This window comes from Colius striatus, chromosome 5 (assembly GCF_028858725.1).
Source record: "Colius striatus isolate bColStr4 chromosome 5, bColStr4.1.hap1, whole genome shotgun sequence".
Classification (NCBI taxonomy): domain Eukaryota; kingdom Metazoa; phylum Chordata; class Aves; order Coliiformes; family Coliidae; genus Colius; species Colius striatus.
This window is the reverse complement of record NC_084763.1, coordinates 43,899,011-43,919,136: the sequence shown is the minus strand read 5'-3', so window position 1 is coordinate 43,919,136 and position 20,126 is coordinate 43,899,011. Positions and strand designations below refer to the sequence as shown.

General features: G+C 39.3%; 1 protein-coding gene across 4 annotated transcripts in view; it reads left to right on the top strand.

The window, feature by feature from the left end:
- DIP2C (disco interacting protein 2 homolog C) overlaps window positions 1–20,126 on the top strand; it is a 322,942-nt gene that overhangs the window by 287,192 nt on the left and 15,624 nt on the right. For 2 of the 4 annotated variants that reach the window (XM_061996482.1, XM_061996480.1), the window contains 2 exons: window positions 4,521–4,550; window positions 6,250–6,311. In XM_061996482.1, the coding sequence (XP_061852466.1) occupies window positions 4,521–4,550; window positions 6,250–6,311 (92 nt within the window). The remainder of the gene's footprint in view (window positions 1–4,520; window positions 4,551–6,249; window positions 6,312–20,126) is intronic. The other 2 variants (XM_061996483.1, XM_061996481.1) reach the window with 1 other exon arrangement.

Sequence of the window (20,126 nt, the reverse complement as noted above, 5' to 3'; positions counted from 1 at the left end):
CTTTCCCAGATGCAAGACTCTACACTTGCCCTTGTTGAATTTCATCGGATTTCTCCGTGCCCAACTCTCCAGCCTGTTCAGGTCTCATTGAAGGGCCGCACAGCCTTCTGGGGTGTCAGCCACTCCCCCCAGTTTAGTATTGTTACTTCTGTTCTTTCTCTGCTCTCCCCTGTCCTGCTGGGAGGGGAGTGAGTGAGCAGCTGGGTGGGTACTTACCTGCTGTCTGAGTGAACCTGCTGAAAAGGTGTGAGAAGGCTAAATACACTCAGAGGAATCAGCATGAAGTTAGTTTGTATTTTTGCTTGACTCTGTATACGTGCCTGTAAATTGTGTTAAATCCTTAGGTGAAGTTTGCTTCTTAGATGGTTCTTTACAGAAGTTCTTGAGTTACTGAATTGAACTACAAAAGTATGTAAGTCTCTGAAGGAATAACATTAATGATAGTGACTATGAACTGAAGAACAGCATGGAATAGGAGTCTTGAGTGAGGTGATTAACAGTTTGGCTATAGTGACAGGCTTCATTGAGTTCTTCTAAGATGCTGCATCTCAGTCTATAGGACAAACTGAAACCCATATACTGTCTAAAGAGTGATATGGAATGAGTAAAAGCCATTTCAAGCGAGGTTATATTTAGTAACATTACTCTTTCAAGTAGAATGGTTTTTGAAGTGTTCAAGCTGAGGGTAGTTTGGCAAGTTTTAAAGAGGTTTGAAAAATTACTAAAGATGTTACTGCAAAACATGTTGCTTTGACAGAGAATATGAAGTTACAGGATTGCATCCTTTGAAGCATCTGGTAGTAGACACTGCCAAAGACTGGATACTGAGTTAGACTGAATACTTTTTCAAAACAATCTGTATGTTTATAGCTAGTGATATCCAGAATAGCTTGTGGACTATTCTGTTTTCTGGTCAGAAGAGCAGAATGAATTTTAATCCTTGATCAACAATGTTCCTGAAATTAGCATTGTATCCAGTATTCTCCAGAAATGGGTCATGATTTCTGATCTTCCCACTGCATAAAAATACTTCTAAAGATGTTTGAGTCAACAGCATCTATCTGCCTTTCATTTTTTTCTTCCAAGTTGTGTCATCCATGAGATCAATGTATGTTCCTGGAACATCATCTTCCACAGGGATAACTGTGATCCAGCTTATTCTACAGTCTTTCTAAAATATATATCTACAAATCACCTTTCTAAACATATCTCAGTATTCAGCTGTTGACCCTTACCAGCGAAAAGCCTGTCAAGGCTTCTATGATTCTAAGGCATTCTTCTCTGTGGACTGCCTCTAACATAACTTGGATATGGTCTTTCATACCTTCTTCAGTTCATTTCCAATGTGAGGGACAAACTTAAGACTCAAGTGTTTCAAGGAAAAGGTACTCTGATTTTTCCAAAAATCTTTTACTGTTGTTCCCCACTATGAAAAGAAGATGGAGGAGTGTGCAGGTACATGTGTGTGTGCGTGTCTGTGCGCATGTATAAACACTGCATAGCAGAAGTCCTTTTAGTAATGACTACTTTGAAAAGGAAATTGTTGTGACAATCACTTTGGTACAAAAGAGCCTTAGTCTACCAAATGATCTTAATTTCAGGATTAAGATCACTAACAGACTAATGCATTGTCATTTGTATTCATTTCCTCTCAAATTTAGAGCAAACTTACTGTTTCTTTTGATGTAGTCATTTTGGACTAGAGTTTTAGAGGTGTGGTTTTGAAAACATATAATTCTCTTCATCTTTAGGCATTTAAATGTCATTAATATCTGACCTTTTATGGCTGTATAGTCACAGATAATTGTCATGGGATTTCTGAGATTTAAAGATTGCATCTAGCATATTTTAGTTCTCATTAACCAGCATCTTAACATTCTGAAGAGAGAGAGAAAAATAGATGTGAAAAGTAGCCTCTTTCTCATAACAGCACAGATTGTTCTCTAGGATTTTAACTAATTTCCATTTAAACACTTAAAATAAATATTTTCATTTTATTCAACCTGCTACTCAATTTTATTTGAGGAGAAACTTCTGCAAGTTGTTCATTTTCCTTAGTTAACCCTGAAAATGCAGTAATAAATCTGCACAAGCTAGGTCAGGAGAGCAGGATTCATCTTGTTGCTTTTATGTCACTTCTAAGTGAGAACATCAAGGATAAGTGAATTATCCAATTTCCATCTATAGTCAGTAGAAGCAAAGAAATGCTTCAAGAGAGCGCTTCATTCAGCCCATCGCAGGTGCTCATCTTGGGATGGGATTCATCACCATCAGGAGACAATTCCTACCATATGCTGCACATTTTCTTCTTCAATGGCTGATGTTATATGACAGGAATCCTTCCCTCACTGTCTAACAACGGGAACTTTGTTAGTAAATTTAGGGGTTAAAGTTCATTTTTCTTTTTACTTAGTGATAGATCACAGGTTTTGAGGGTTTTCCATGTTAAATATACTAAGGGATAGCTCTGTGAAAAGTGCAACAGGACACCACGCACTTTATCGAGGTATGATTCACACTTGGCAATGTAGTACAGCACTGGGTGAGTTCTCGCAGATTCTGTGTTTTCCCACCTTTACTCTGAGTCATGTTATGAAGTTCTTTTCACAGCTCCAGCTGCTGTGCTTGAGTATGTGAGAGTCTTAAGTATACGTCAGAAATTCCATTTCTGAGCATTACTGGAGAAGAAGTAGACTCAGGCTAAACATTGTGGCCACATCCCTAGATAGCAAAACAAAACAAAACCCAACACAACAGTTAATTTTAAAATTCTTAGGACGTGTGATTGCCTAGTTCCTGGGATTTGAGTCTGGAGAGGAAAGCAGGGAAGAGCATGCAGCTTAGCCTTTGACCTCAGTAGGAATGGGGTCCAGGCTGAGTGCTGGCACCTGGTCACCCCTACTGCTGACTTTTGAGGTAGTCCTCCATGCAGTTTCACCTGCAATGTTTTCCCAGAGAAGAAAAGTTTGGCGTATTGCAGAGCTTTGCACAGACTAGGGATGGGCAGGAGATTTTTTAGTGCAAGGGGTGTGACTTAGCATGTACTTGTTTTCAGACAGAAAATGTTTGGCCCATTTAACTTCCTTGTACACTACCTAGCCTGTCCTCAGCAAGTATCAGATACAACAGAAGTCATGTTTTTTTGCCTGTTACCAGCATTACAGATGCTCTCTGTCTCAGAAAATAAATGTGCACAGATTGAGTTAGTCATTTTGTTCTTGGCAAAGATTCTGCTTCTTTTGAAGCACTTTCAGAGTATCATCTCAGCTGCAGCCGGCTGCAGAAGGATAATGCTGAGACTTCAACTCCTGTTTCTCAAGCCATTCTTAGCTAAATGCCATATGAGGCTCTGGTACTCTCAAGTCCTCTCTGGTCTCACAGACAATGAATTACAGAACTGATGGAGTTCAGCAGTTCTCCTGCCTTCTTGCAGTTGCACTGCAGTCCTCAGCCTAGGTTATTAGTAATGTTTCTGTTTTAGGGCAGCAATGTAATAAGGAGATTCATCCATTTTTTTAAAATGCTTCATCTTCCTCCACATCCAAAATAAACCTGTATAAAAATGCATCTGTAGCAGCTTCCTTTAGTCTTTTAACTTTGCCAGAATTGAGAAGTTTGGTGAGAGGGATGCAGCATGCCAGTGCTCTCAGAACTGTTAATTTTCACAAGTTGTAGGGCAGGTCCCACTGCAGCCATCTAATGTTAGATACTCCATGTGACAGTACCAGCCTGGGAGTAGTCAACAGTGTGGTTCTGTCTCCTTGCTGAGTTATTGATCACGTTGGACAACTGATGGGTTTTTATTGGCTTTTAATTTTGCTGTTCTTTATTCGTATTACACTGTTTATTATAGCAAAAAGAAGAAATATTGAACTATGAAGTAACTCCATTTAGTTACGGTCTTCTGGTAATGAGGTTGTGCACAAAGCCTTGATTTTGTTTCACTTCAGAAGCAGATTAATCTGTATGAAACAAGGTATAAGTTTCTTTCTCTGTTGTAAACTGATTTCTAGTTTTATTCCAATAAGAGGGATTATTCTGGTTTTCACAGTACATCACTTACAAACTCCTTTCAGTAGTGAAATGGCAGACCTGGAACCTTTGTCTCAATGGCTGTGTATCAAAATAGCGAGGACATAATGTTTACTGACTTCTTCACCAAAACAAAAAAAACCAGTATGCTAGACACATGTTTTCCACTAACAACGTTGTCTGTGGTGTCCTAAAACCATTTAAATCTGTTTGTCCAAGGTTAGCAGTCTACAGCTGTCTCTTCTGTTGCTCTACTAAAATGTTGACACCTCATTTTTTACTTTTTTTAACCTTTAATGGTATAATGGTTAATTTGTAAGATTCTTGTATTTGACATTGTTTTTCTTTTTATTTTACTCCCTGCTTTTTGCATTCTCCTCTTTTTTTTTTTTTCTCCCACCCTTCATTCCCATTTTTTTACTATTATTTTTGTCTTGTGTTACCTTCTTTCCTTCTCTCCCTCATCCCTGCTATTCCTGCTGCTATAGCCTCACAGGCTGGGGAAGCTGGCCAAGCAGGTAGGGGATTTTCATGTTCCCTCAATACCCACCTATCAGCTTCCAACAGTGGGACAGACTAGAAAATGAGTCTGGAGATTTGGGGATTTTCAGATCCTTCTATGAAATTATAAGCAAGTCCAGTATAGCTTTATCTGGATGCAGGTTTCATCAAATATTAGCTGTCTGTTCTAACTATTTCATTCACACTGAAAATAACAAATACCATAGTGATTGTCTTTGATTTTCAAACTTGACTGTTTCCATTATTTTACAACTCAATTCAGGTTTAGTTTTATTTTTAAAGATAACCGATTTTTCCTTGGTTTTGTTTCGTTTTGTTTTGTTTTTAACATTGCATATATTTCAAATAAGTTCTCCACTCAGCGCTAGTCTGTTACACTGCTGAGTTTACTAGTAGACTGAAAATCGTGTTGTTAATAGATAGAGAGGATATTGTATCTTGTATTGTGTATAACAAGCTAAAGAGGCTAACATGCATGTGCAGCTCTAATACTCTTCTTCTCCTTTGGTGGTGGGTTACTGTCAGTAACTCTACAGTAAGTATCAATTGGTAGTGGTAACTCTTTTCTCTTTTAGATACAAAAATTATCTATTTGTGCAACTTCCCTCACAATTTTTAGGACTCAAGAAACTGGAACAAGCAGCCAGCATTGCATAAATGCAAAACTTACCCCTAGACATTCCTAATGTGAAGAACTACATTCTATAATATATGCCAAATGGGATAGAAATCACTGGGACTTGATGTTGCCTGCTGTTTTAAATGCTAAACATCTAAATAACTGATAAAGGAGCTCTTGCACCTATAGATTACCAGGGTTAGGTGAATTTACCTGCTGAAGGGAAAATTTCCAAAGTTCCAGTGTTCCAAAAAGAAGCTGTGCTTTTCTTCTGGCTTTCTGCTCAGCAGTGGCATTAGGTATGCAGCAGAGAAACAAGCCCTCGACAAGGGCATTGGGAATTCACTTGGTGTTCAGTGGTGATGAGTTTGAGGCTTCGAATAAGGGAAGATCATAGCAGGTTATAAAACTGCAGCAACGCTGTGGGTTGAAAGGCCTAAAAGTCTGTATCATCTCTGCATGAAAGGAAACTAAAATTAGTCTGCTGCTTTTCAAGTAACTAAATATTGTGACATAAAGCAAGGATTTAATTTATGCAGTGGAAGACTGAAAAGGAACAGAATAATTGCTTACAGATCTTCAGTCCACATTGGTTCATGTCATGCGTGCTACCTTTGCTATCTTTAGCTTCAAGTATATATCTGTTGCATGTGTGGAAGACTCAGTAAACCATGCTTCACATCCCTGACCATATGCTTCTGCCATTAAACTGTGTTTTCTCAGCAATTTCTGCATTCCTTTATATGGCAAAACTTGTTTAACGTTTTTTGTATGTATCCACGTGCTGATTACTTGGCCTTTTGTGGCAAATAAAGCCCATGTTGACATGTGTTTGGTTAAGTAGTGTGGCCGCTTGATGTTTTTCCAACCCCCAAGGTCACAGGTACCTGACGGTAGGTATGTTTTCCAGTGCTCTTTCGGGTTCTGTAAAGCTGAGCTTTGATGAAGAGCTTAAATATAACTTGTCATTTGATTAGCATAATTAGCAGTGAAATGAATGTTTGGTTATTTGGGGGGTAAAACACTTTTCTCCTCTCAGCCTTCGGGTTCTGATTAGCTGATGCTGTTGTTTACAGGGAACATCTGGACCAGATCCCACCACAGTGTATGTTGATATGAGGGCACTGAGGCACGACAGGTCGGAACCACCTTTTTCTTTTTCTCTAATACACACAATTAACAGAGTTTCTAGCAAGAAAGCTACTTCAGCACACCCCATGGTCCCTGAAAACATTTCTAAAGCTCATAAATGATTTGTGCTAACTCTTACCAGCCAGCAGATATGAACATTTTTATTAGTTTGTTAATTAATTTTGGCATTGATAAAACTGAAGCATCTGACATCACCACTGCCATGATGAACAAGATCCCCTGGTTTTATTGCCTTCAGCATTTCATGACACTTGTATTCCTAAGAAATGGAGTCCTGTTGGGTCTCTTAGCCTCACTGACGTGTTTCTCCAGGGCTGGCAGCTGTTGGGGAGACCATGGGGGTATTTTGCCGTTCTTAATGCTGCAAGACTATGAGAGAATGGATTATTGGTTTCAGCCATTGTGAGCAACCACATTCTGTAACTAAAATTTACAACTGCTGGTACTAAGATACCTGAAATAGTATGGTTGGAGGGAAGCTTGTGATTTTAGGTGTAATTTTGGAAAATACCCATGGAGAAATCTTTCAGTTTTCCAGTACTCTGGTCAAAAGGCTAGCAGGTCTATTTATGAAATGTTAACAGAACAAAAACTTTTCTATTGACTCTAGAAAAGGTGAGCATTCACCACTCCTGGTTCCTTTAAAAAATCATTATCCAAATGGGCTTTTTTTTTCCTCCTTTTCTTTTTTGGGTGTTTTTTATTTTTTTTTTTTATCCTTCTTAAGAGCTTAATTTGTTCCCCTTGAATTCCAGCTTTGGCTATATCAAAGTGGCCACCTCAGCTTGCAGAGTGCAGACCTCAGGGCACTGAAGGCCCAGATCATGCTCTGGATAGTTAAGTCAGATACACATACAGGTATTCTTTTGTAGCATATGAAGTTTGGCAGGTGGGTGAAAGGAACTGCAAGATACTTGTCACCCTCATCATTTCTTCAGTCCTTTTGCACATAGTGTTACCAACAGTAATACTCGTGTTTGATCCATCCTTTGGGATACTATTGTCTGCATAACCCAGCCATGGAAAATTGGTCTCCCTGGCCCAGCAGCTGCAACTCACAGCTCTGAAATGGTTGAAGTTAAGATGAACACGGTGTATCTAGATAGGTGTAAGCATCATTCAGGTGCAGGAGAAAGAGATTAAAAAAATCATTAAAACCAAAGTTATAGCTATAGAGGGGAAAGAAAAAAGCAAATATAGATTCATTCCTTGTTTGGAGTGATATTTTTTTCTGAAAGGAGAAAGATATTTATAGAGTATTCATTAGAAAGGAAGTATATAGAAACAAATCTCTGTAGGAAGAGAACATAACATTCACAGTTAGTTAATAAAAATTACAAACAATAAAAATAATTTGGTGTATATTTATTGAGAGGAAATAGGATTTACTGTTTATAAAAGCTGCATAAACCATGGCTATACTGTTTCCCTGCCTTAGCATGTCATTGAGAAGTAGACATCATTACAGAGAGCAGACTTTGCAGTGTATTGATTTATATTTAGCGACGAGTTCTACTGAACATGAAAGATGTTCTTTAGAGCTGGCTTCTCAGATTGTGGTAATGTAGGTTTTAATGTGATGGATTAAAGCTGTGCCTCATTTACTCAGTCCTGTGGAATTTAGAATTAGATTCACAGGTCATAAATTAGGGGAGAAAACAACTTTATTTGACATAGTCTCTTCACACTTGCTGTTTCTAGTGGAACTGAATGTCACTATTGCTTAACAGCAACTGAAAGATTGCTGTATATAGCTGTGAGACTGTATAGTAACAACCCACCAAGCCTTTACAGGTCAGCCAGGTCCCCAACAATATGAAAAATTTTCACTATGCACTTAATGTGAGGTGGGGTTTTTTTTTATATTTTAGAAGATATTTTCCAGAATTTTAAAGAGACCAAACATCTCTGGGGTGTGTTTGGGGTTTTTTTTGGCATGGTAACACTTTCTAGTTGCTGCTAAAAAGCAGCTGTAGTTCATCTCTTTCAGATTATTCCAATCCTATTCACGTCTCTAAAAAGTAATAATTAGTTAGAATACAACTATTTCAAGTTCATCTAGTAATTACCTGCTTGCACACCTCACAGCTTATGAAAATGTTGTTGTTTGGTAGGAGTCTAAATCACAATACCTGTGCAGTTTGGGTAGAGATCTAGGTGTGGTCGATTGACCAAACTAGATATTTCCTCCCAGCTGTCACTGGATTTGGATGGTTTGTTTCTCAGGTAGGTGTGGAGATTCTCAAACACCTTTTAGTGTGTGTTTCTGTGTGGTTTTGATCCACCTACCCACTAGTTTAGCTGCTGGGACTGTGCAGCTCTGGCCAGCTGAGGGAAACTACTGGGAATGAGCTCACCTGAAGGTTTAGGAACCTTGTGCTTGAAGGGCTGCAACCACTCAGTCAGTGACTGACATCAGTCATGATACTGGAAGAAGGCTTGATTTTTCTATCTGGGGGCATCTAGTGCAGTTTCAGGTGCTAAAGCTACTTCAGCAAGGTCTCCCACAGAGCTTGAGTTGTATTTGGTAGCACTAATGAGATTTCCTAGGCACACTGTGCTGTCTCAAATGGCATCGAGTAATATCCTAATAGCAAGAGTATTGTACTCTCACTGATTTTCTAAAAAACATTGTCCTCAGGATGGCCAGGGAAGAGTGAGCAAAGGCAGGCAAGTCCCACCTGGGCTGTTTAATAAAAAAAAAACAGGAGAGGACTCCTGAGTTAGCATGAAGTGGCTGATATGCCCCTGTACTGCAGTGCAACGCAGTTTAGGTTAACTCAGTTATAAAAAGCAAAATAAGTGGATTAATGCTTCATCATGCATGAGCTGGCTTGGTGACTGACTCGCTGTACAGCTCAGGTCATGTTGAAATGCCCACATGCATCTGCAGGGAGGGCAGGCACAACAAAACCCCAGGCATGAACATCCTGTGAGGTCACTGCCTGTGTGCTGCTGCCTCTGGGAAAGCAGCCCCAAAAAATAAGACATAGAATAAATATATTTTCTTGTCCTACTGTCTAAACTGCTGTTTTTTAGATCGCTTCATTGTCATTTTAAACCAGTTATGTTCTCCTCAGAAAGGTTTTCAGGTGGTTGAGCACAAGATACCTAAATACACTAAAAGCCAAGAAATGCTTGGAAGATAAAAAAGAGAGAGAGACATCATATATGAGAGCAGAACATCATATATGTTAGCATTTATAACACCTACAGCTTTTGTAGTAGTAAAGATGTAAATTTAAAGCCCAGTCATTTCTTTTATTCAGGATATTCTAAAAGAATATGTGTATATAAAATTTAAAATGTCCAACCAAAAATACATCTCTGATACCAGCATAAAAAATTCACAGTCGTCCTTAAAAGCAGGTTAGTTCTTGGTATAAAAATAATTTACTGGCAAAATGAGACACTTCATCAAACTAAGATCTGTGTATTCCAAAATATATCTTCCTTTCACATAGACAGGGCAAAAATATTTTTTAACTGCTCTTCAGGAGGTTCATCTGGATTTTCAAATGTTTCAATGTATTTGCAAATATTCTGAAACATATTTCTTTAGAATCATTCAAAACTTTTCAAAATATTACTGTTCTAACCTACTGGTTTAGATTTTGAATTTACCTTAAATTTGAAAGCTGGTATGAGTAAGGAATAAAATTTTTTAACATGGGAATTTTTTCCTGTGTTTCATAGAATCACAGAATGACAGGGGTTGGAAGGGACCTTTAGAGATCATATAGTCCAACCCCCCTGCAGAAGCAGGTTCACCTAGATCAGGTCGCAAAGGAACATGTCCAGGTGGGTCTTAAAGACCTTCAAGGAAGGAGCCTCCACAAACCTTCTGCATCTTCTGTATTTTAAATTTTGTATAGAGAGTTCCTTAGAAGTTTTAATTAATGAGATGAAGGATACATCTAGTGATGGCTGAGGGGAGATCATGGTCTTGTCCCAAAGTTGAAACTTCCTGCTAATCCTGTAAAGATAAGTATCCCCTTGCATCCTGATTTTCTCTTCTACAGCAAAACCTTTTTCCTTAAAAGAAAAAAAAATATGGAAATCACTGTCCTACCCTAAGTAGGGCAAGGAAAAATCTACTTAAAATAAAAGACAAAAAGTGAAAAGGAAACAAATTCAATGTAACCTACGTCTGCCCTCAAAAGAAGGTTAAAATGTCATCAGTCTTCTTGTTCAGTAGCAGGTAGTGACAACTTATGAGCTCTGATGGAGCTGTCACATATGTCAAGTCACATATGTGTTGATGAAGATTTTGATACAATTTTGTAATAGGACGTTTCCTTTTACTTTGACTACAGATTGTATTTAAGGTGATTATTGAGCTGCATCCACATTTTGTGCCAAACTGGTCAAGAATGAAGACTTTCAGCCATCAATTTCATTTGATCCCATCTCTAACTGCAAATATGCAGGCATCCTTACCCCTCATATCCATCTGACCCCCTTTAAATTCCAATATTCCCTTTGGTGAAGTAATAGATGCATTAAATGAACATTTGGATTATTCAGTTTCGTGTAGTTTTGTCAGTATTATTTTTTCAGTCTGGTTAGAAAAAATGTAGAATTTAATTTGTTAAACTCTTTTGTGGTTTACTGGATTTCCTTTTGAGCTACAAGTAATGGCAAACTGCTTGGACGGTTTCTTGGTCACAGACATGATGAGATAGCTGACAACAAAGAGGGAGCCAAATCCAGATGGAGGTTGTTGCCAGATAAACTAGAAGCACCAAGATGTATTCGGGTCCAAGTTATTATTTTTTTAGTCTGGCTGTCACCCAGTATGTGATTTGTAGCATCCATGGTCACTCCATCATTAGAACCATTGTTTTAATATGATTACCCTATGTATTTATCCAATAAGCAGTTTGTGAAGCTGTACCAATGGGTCTTTTCCCTTCATACGTGGTCACTGACATCTTGGAGTGATGCAAATTAGCATATCTCTTATAAACAAGTGGCCCTTGTATGTATTTATGTCATTAGTAGACTTTTATTTCTTAGGAAGTCATTTCTATGTTGTGCTAAATCTTATCTTTTGTTTTGGACTTCGGGGGTATTCAGAGATCTCTGAACTTCCATCAGACTTGCTTGGACATTTTCTCTTTGACAAAGGTGTATTTCAGAGGATGGAAATTCTGAATCTCATTGCCCAAGAGAAGAAGGGAATACTTGTGTCATTTCAAAGGTGTCTGAAAACAGTTACTTAGGATTTATTTTTATAGATTGCTTATACACTGAGCGCAGTCTGAAACGCAGGCTCTGTCAAAAAGAATCAGTTGAGGCCTTGGCTTCATTTTAATATATTCTAGCATTTCAGACTTCATGCAGGAAAAGAAAAATAGCCATTGATTCTGTCTGTCAGTTGTTTATCCTCCTCCTCCATATTTTACTGAAACTTTCATGTTGCGTATACATTGTTTTGGGTACTTCCATGAAACAAAACCATGGGAGGCTTTTTCCTAGTTCTCAAACACTTCCACTCCATCTACTTTGAAAAATACTGTCATTATAGGGGTACCAGATAAAATAACTACTTAGTTAAATTATTATCTAAGTTACAGCTGCAGCAGTGCTCTGTAGCACAGGCACAGCATGGAGGATAACCATTTTATAGTTATGTAGAAGGAAAAAGAGACTGGGGCGGAGATGCATCAGAAGGAGACATGCTACTGGCAAGTGACAGTAAAATAGTTACCTTTTGTGGAACTTTAATTGGTTAATCATACTTGAGAGCTATTTGCCAGTGGCAGCAAAATAGAAACTTTCAAGAGTACTCCCTGAGGCACTGGGGAACAATGCTTTTGCCAGCTCTTGTAATGGACTACAGCGGAAAAAAATGCCAGTCCTCAATTATTCACTCTGTATGGGGTCCAAAGGAGTAGTTAAAATCTCTTATTGTCCCCTTTGACACCCAGCCACCCTTGCAGTGACATTCAGCACGTAAAGTGTGTAAAGTATTTTGAGATCTGAAGTACTGTGTACCAAGTGAACTACACAAAATATAGACCTCACAAGTCATTAGCCCCAGAAAGCCACCAGTGTGTTATATGCAACAAGGTCATTTCATTTACAAATTAAATTATCAAGTACTACCTCCAGCAATGCCATCCAGTCATCCCAAGAATCTTCTCATATTGGTGGATCTAATCCCAAGTTTCACATGTCACCCAGGTTGGTATTTTCAGATTATGTGTTGCTTTAACAGAAAGGGAGTTTTTTCTGTTATCACAGAAACATTTTTTTCATTGAAAAATAAAAAGACTTTTACCCCTGTGAAGTCAGTAGAAGAGGTAGCTCAGTGGAGAGGAAAAGGGGTTGAGGTCTTTAAAATAAAACATAAGTCCCTCAAAGTTTTAACTATGAGAAGTAACAATGCCCTGTTTAGTTTTGAAGAGTCTTTGTAGAAACATCTGGCTTTTAGACATTTGGTCGATTAACCTGCAGAATCTCATTAGTGAGTTTAAGCTGTCTGTCATGGTACTAGCAAAAACATTGTTCTTCATGGTTTTGCTGAGGAGAAGATACAACCTTGGCCTTCTAGCAACACTTGTTTTGTTTCTGCCATGCAAACACTGCTTTCTCAAAAATCCCCTTGGCACTCTTTCTGATGTGTGGGAAACAGATCTCCTAGAAAGAAAAGTTAGTTTGGGCTGATGAGCATCGTATCCAAACCTCCAGCTCTGACTTAGAGGAGAAGTCCCAGTCTATCTGGAGTGGAGGAGTGGAAGTTCTCTCTTGTTGTTCTTGCTTGTTCAGCCTCTGTATGCTGGCTAATCAGTGACTAGGAATAAAGCTGATGACCAGGGAAACTGATGAGAAGCAAATACCATCTAAGGGATTGCACCATTTACATATGAGGATCCAGAGTTCTAACAAAATTTGTAAGTGTGCCTATTTTAAGAACTTTGAAAGATGCTTCATGTTTCTAGGCATAAAACATTTTTTGTTGAAAGGCAGGAGGAAGGAAAAAACATCCAGTAACTTTCACATGGGAAGTCACCCCCTCTTGTCACAGTCAGTTTGAACTGTGAGACTAAACCAGGGGGATGGGAGCCCAGTTTCTGTCCTTTCGAAGGCAAGTTTGCTAGCTCCTGAAATATTTCCTCCCTTTAAATAAGTCTGTTTCTTCCTTGATAAAGTCATCTTCCAAGGTTCAGAATGTTATAATATTTTAGTGGAACAAGACGATTAGAATTGACTCTGAATGTGGTTTTTGAAAGAGAGTGTGGTTTCGCATACTTCAACTACAAATGAAGACGTTCCAGTTACGTTTCCGTGGAGGGCTTAGGCAAAGAGTATACTGTCATGTGTACCAAGCAAGATGAAGTCAAAAGGAAAACGAAAAGCTGTAGCTTTCCAGGTAAGTAGGTGTACTGCAGTTGTACATTTGTGTAATTGTTTATAACTGCCATTGCATGCAATTCTTTAAACACGAGTAAAAGAACTTAGATGGAAGATGGTTCTATTTGTGTTTTGTTTTTACAAACCAGTTTTGAATTTATCAATAGTATTCCAGCTTATTAAAATACACCCAACATTTTTATTCCTAGAAAAGAAGATTTCCTGTTTCAGAGTGTGCTGAGGTTCTTTGGTCTTACAGGTCCTTCTCTTTCAATCATGCTGCTTACAGAAGTTAGAAACAGATAAAGCAAGTTCACTGCTCTCATTTCTGAGGGAGTTTTATTAAAAGTTCTTCATTTCCCTACAAGCCATACTTCCTTATTTATCTCTCCAAGAGTTTGCTATGAGTCTAGCTGTGCAGTTCATAGAATCTTATAATCATTTTGGTTGGAAAAGATCTTTAAGATCATCAAGTCCAACCCCACACCTCACACTGCCAAGCCCATCACTAAACTAAACCATGTCCCTCAGCAACTCGTCTACATGTCTTTTGAATATCTCCAGGGATGGTGACTCCACCACCTCCCAGGGCAGCCTGTTCCAATACTTAATAACCCTCTCAGTGAAAAAGTTTTACCTAATGTCCAATCTAAGTCTTCCCTGGTGCAACTTGAGCCCATTTCCTCATGTCCTGTTATTCATAACTGGAGAAAAGAGATCAACCCCTTATTTCCCTACAACTCCCTTTCAAGGTAGTTTTAGAGAGTGATTACGTCTCCTCTCAGCCTCCTCTAGGCTAAACAACCCCAGTTACCTCAGGTGCTCCTCATAAGTCTTGTTCTCTAGACCCTTCACCTGCTTTGTTGCCCAGCTCTGGACACACTACAGCACCTCAATGTCCTTTTTGTAGTGAAGAACCCAGATCTGGACACAGTATTCAAGATGCAGGCTCACCAGTGCTGAGTACAGGGGTACAATCACTGCCTTGGCCCTGCTGGTCACACTTTCTGATACAAGGCAGGATGCCATTGGCCTTCTTGGCCACCTGAGCACACTGCTGGCTGTCGATTAACATCCCTAGGTCATTTTGTGCTGAACAGCTTTCCGGCCACTCTGCCCCAAGCCTGTAGCACTGTCAGAGGTTGTTGTGGCCCAGGTGCAGGACCCGGCTCTTATCTTTGTTGAACCTCATGCAGTTGGCCTTCGCCCATGGATCCAGGCTGTCCAGGTCATTCTGGAGAACCTTCCTGCCCTCAAGCAGGTCTATGCACGTGCCCAACTTGGTGTCATCTGCAAACTTACTGAGGGTGCACTAGATCCACTCATGCAGATCATTGATAAAGACATTAAACAGAACAGGCCCCTGCACTGAATGTCTTAAAAAATGGAATTTTTCTTTAGACATGAAATGTATTATGTGCTTGGTTTTTACAGGTAGCATATTGTGAAGCATATTTTTCTTTGTTTCCCTCAGTTTGGTATATTGGTAGATACTACAAATGGAGCACTAAACAGTGATACTTTACAAATACAGAAAGTGATCGACATAGGGTACATTTACTGCTTCAAGAATAAGTGCTGCTTTCTCATACTGCTACCTTAGAGTGCATTTCCCAGTAGCAACATCTGCTTGGGAAGGAAAAATACTGAAATAATACATATACAATGTGGAGCATGCCTTTGCAGCTTCTGCAGCCCTAGCCAAAGACTGTGGTTTGCTATAAAAGATGGAGCTTCCCAAGTGCTTTCCATCCCTGCTTCCTTTCCCCTCTTCTCTTGCCAGACTCTGCAGGACGACAGGACTATTGCTGTCCCACAATCTGACAGCTCTTTAGACACAATTCAGCAGAAGATGCTGCACTGGTGGTTACACCTGGGAAATGGACTTTGTCACCTTTGAGACCCAGTCCAGCTTTGCAAACCTGAGGCACTCGTTTGGCTCCTGTCATCAGTGGAGTCTCTGGCTAAAATGGTTAGGGTTGGAGAGCTCTGAAAAACAATAAAAGTGTCCTATATGTATGTAAGCATCCACTAACTTGGTTAGAGGTTAAATAGCTCTTAATATGTGTCTTCAAGTCTCACATACCCTTCTTAATATTACATATACTTTAAGTGTCTTTTGCAGAAGATGAGCTGACTTCAGTCAGGGTTCCCAGTAGGTCTTCCACAAAAATGACAATCACTTTTCAGCACCTTCAGGTGTACAAGGCACTGCTCATGGCATCACTGACCTTCTTCTTCAGAGTGGTAACTGCAGTTTTAATCCAACTGAAAGCAGCTGTGTGTGTTGAAGTCTTCGATGCACAGGAAACAACACTGGTGGGTTTTAAGGACAGGGAAATTTCTGCAAGTTCTTACCCAAAAATGCAGGGTGAGCCAGCTGGCGGCATGAATTAGGAAGGTTGTAGCAAGGTAAGAGGGCAGAAGTTGCACCTTTGATTACATTATATGAGTGTAGAACATGAATATTGCATTGGGGAAACTAAAATATTTCCATCATTTGTTTACAAGTTCACTAATTCCATTAGATGAGAATGTTTTCATATCCCAGGTTTGTTATAATGAGACTTCTCCCTAAGCGTGGTGTCTCTTTTTCTCAATTAGAGCTGGGAAGATAAAGAGTTACGAAGTAGAAAAAGCATTGCATTAAAGAGAATCATCAGAATACAATTGTGATTATGGAAAGTGCTGTAACAACAATTAGTGATAAACACTGTCTCCTGGGAGGTTTGTAATCCAAGTAAAAAGATAACAGCTGAGAGCAGCATTATGCCTGCTTTTGCAAATATGAACCTGTAGCACACAGCAAGGGGATGCTGTGCCTGATAGGGCACAGTATGTATGAGGCAGCGCCAGGAGGGAGACTAAATTCTCCAGAGCCCACATCTACAGCACTCGCTTGAGGTAGTTGTGTATTGAGTTTTACACAATGTGCAAAGTTAATTTTAAACAAACAATGTAGTTCACATGTAATGAAAGCTGGACATTTTAATATACTCCAAGGTTGAAAACAGACATAACAGAGCTTAGGGTTTTTTCAAATATTCCTGTAGTCTTAGATGATGAAGTTGCTATTACTGTTTTAATCTCTTGAGCTTTGAATATTCCCTCCTGAATCAGAGTTCCTGCCTCATTTCAGTCATTTTGCAACTGTCTGAACTGTCTTAAAGCCTTGTGTAGCCTTTTCTGCTTCTTCCTTCAGCCATCTGAAGGACTGGAAGCTGTTTGCTTTTGACCTCAGGGAATTTGGGACATGAAGCGTAATTTAGATTTATAGTGAAGAAGAGTCGTTGCATTAAAGGCAATGATTTAGTGCTAACTCTTTCATTGAACTTGTTGATTATCAAATTAACAGGATTAAAATGTATCCTCAACATACAGAAGATTTAATAGTTGTTCATGTTTTTGGCTACAGTTGGCCTCCGTCCAAAACTCCCTTTTTCTGTCTTTGTTGTGTTTATCTGTTACCTGATTATCATGTGATGGGATGAAAACTGCTCTGAGGAGAACACGATGATGCAGGAAAGCTCCTTTTCATTATCTAGGTATTCCCTTCAGCCTGAGTGTTCATTTGTGCCATTTTTCTGCTTTTCTGATCTGGCTGTTTGAACAGAGTGTGCCATTTTGGAAGGCAGACCTTATTTTCTTAGATCTGTATTTCCAGTTTTGGTAGAATGAGCTCATTACCTTGTATATTCATGTAGAATATATTCAGTAGTATATTCAGTATATTCAGACAGTTCATGTAGAAATATTTTATTATTTGAACAAATGCAAGTCTTGAGTGACCAAGAGCCCTGACCCAGTCCAGTATCCCCCTACCTACATTGCCCACTTTTCCTCTAACTACAGAAGATCAGACCAGGCTTCATCAACTCTTTCACACCATCAATCTTATCCAGGCACCATATCAACATTGGGCACTGACATATAACTGAAAAGCAATAGTTGATGGCACTAGTTCCTGACCATACGAGTCAGAACGGGAGACCACTGTGCTGTGGATATAGCAAGATGAAAACATGCTGTCTGCCATTAAATGCCCTATAATTATATTTTGGTTAACATTTCTAATGAATTAGGTGGTTGTCCTTTTTCACCAGAAAACACCATTGCATGAAAATCAGAAGAGTCACTTTTGATAGATCTTTTCAGCTTAAGGAAAAATACAGAATTCTCAAAGCAGTCAAAACACTGTAACTGCTGAATTTTTGCTCGTGATGGTGGCTAAAGTATTGTCAGTTTGCAGAGCTAATTAACTTAGGTTTCAAAACAAATCAAAAAAACCTGAAACACTAAACATAAATAACCTCTTTTTCTGACCTGCAGCATTTTTTTTTCAGATTCCATTTACAGCTTCTTTCCATATTTCACTTTTTTTGTTCCAGTTTAATACATATAAAGTTTTGAACATCTGTTTCTTGCAAGATAAGAACACATCCACTTTTTCCCGACAACCTCAGCTTCCAATGTAAGATGACAGTCAGCAGGAGAACATAAGAAATTGGGCCAGTGTGAAACCAAAGAGACTGGTTCTGTCTGCCACAGAAAGGCTATAGGCAAAGAAGGAACTTAGTTATAGTGTATTTTTTATATATGTGTGTCACATCCTGTCTGGTTTGCTTTAGGTTGTGTTTCTGAAAGTTTTCAAGAGTGGCAGCATCCCAAAACAGCTACTGAAAGAAATTAATGTGCAAAATAGCCAGTATTAAAGAAACCAAAAAGCTGGGCTTCCAAGCTGTCATGACTGCAAAGTGTCATGGTGTGCAAAGGGACCGCTCCAGATAGGATGAAGGGTTAGTAAGGTGGACAGGGAAATAAGAGCTTGAAATGATGGAAGCTGCAGTGCTTCAGTCCCTAAGCCTGACTTAGACCAGAAGATGCTGGCATACTGGGAAGGAGGAGGAGGGCAGTTACTGTGGCTCAGTTTGTGGGAATGGCTATAAAGGAAAGAAAAAAATCCAAAGTCTGGAGTTTGGCCAAGTGTTGGTGTAAATAGCAAACTCTTTAGCTGAGTTATATTTCAAAAAGAAAGGGAACAGAGGGAGAAACTCCTTTGAATTGGACATGGAGAGCTAGTTAGAAATAACAATAGGAAGCTAAGAACAGTTTGTGCTGAGCATCACAGAGTAAAAAAGTTCCCGACTATGAAAGGCTTCTGAGTATGAAATACAGTCAGCTGAGAAATAAACTCTCAAGGGAAGTGGAAGAAGCCCCATCGTTTGAAATCCTAGAACAGGAGTAGACAAAGCACTCAGAAGTGCGCTGCAGGGAACAGTCTTTTTCTGGCAAGGAGTGAGACTTGGGTGACCTCATAACTTCCTTCCATCTCTGTTGGAGTCGCAGAATGTAAAGTCTTTCTCTGAGCAGCAGCACAGTTGGCTTTGAAGATTTGTCCAGTTTCAGCATCATAACGTTGGTTGGTACCACTCTGCATGCTCCAGCCCTTGCAGGTTCCCAAAGTAACAGTTAATACCTCTGCTGACAAACTCTCCAAAATACTAGTGCGCTGTGGACTATATTTTGGAGAGTTTTCATTACCAAACAGACCAGATCTAAGAAGGAGCATCAACAAAATCTGCTGTTTCATGTGAGGTGGTTTGGCAGAAAGACATGGTTATTGTGTTCCAATATCCCCTTTGTTGCACAGTGCTTACAGTGCCCAGTTAGTTATAACTTGCCAGTTTTCATTCTGAATTCAGATTACAGCCCTATTTTTCTATAGTAAGTGTTTGATTTAAAGGAGGTGAGCTCTGTCCAATATATTAAATTGCAACAAGAAAAGCAATCTAATACATATTGGTGTTGTAGCTGCATTCCCTATTCAATCCCAGTAGCCAGACTTTTAAACATAGGCAGCTTTCTCAGCTGTACAGCTCCAGTTAAGAGGTGTTTTAAAGAAAAGGAACCAGTGAAAAAAAAACCATAAAAGTTATGCCTTCCTGTACTGGTCTACCGAAATACTACAGAGCTATTGCATGTTACAACTTTGTAACAATGCAGTGATTCTTAAACATCATCTGCCTCTCTCTAATGAGGCATTTTGGTGGGAAAGAAGCTATGCCTGCCCTACATTGGGTCACTCATTTATGTTTCCCTTCTCAGCTTGGCTGCAAACCACCAGAAGGTGCAAAAGTAGCTTTCACACCCAAGGGCAACATTCTTCTTCCATCCACCTGATTTTTAGGCTCTTTGCCCAGGCTGGCTCTACTGCCATGTTCTCCTTGGCTCTTCTCAGCAAGGCTTGGAGGCAGCAGAAAGCAGCAAAAAAAGGCTCAGTACTCACTTCCTAAGAGATTGTCACTTCCAACAAAGAATGGCTGGGGCACTGCAGGGAAACAGGACATTTCTAGATCTCTGCAGTCTGTGAGCACGTTCTGATTATTCATTAATTCAGAGAAGGTTTACTAACATGGTCCTAAGAAGGCTGTAAAGGGGCAGT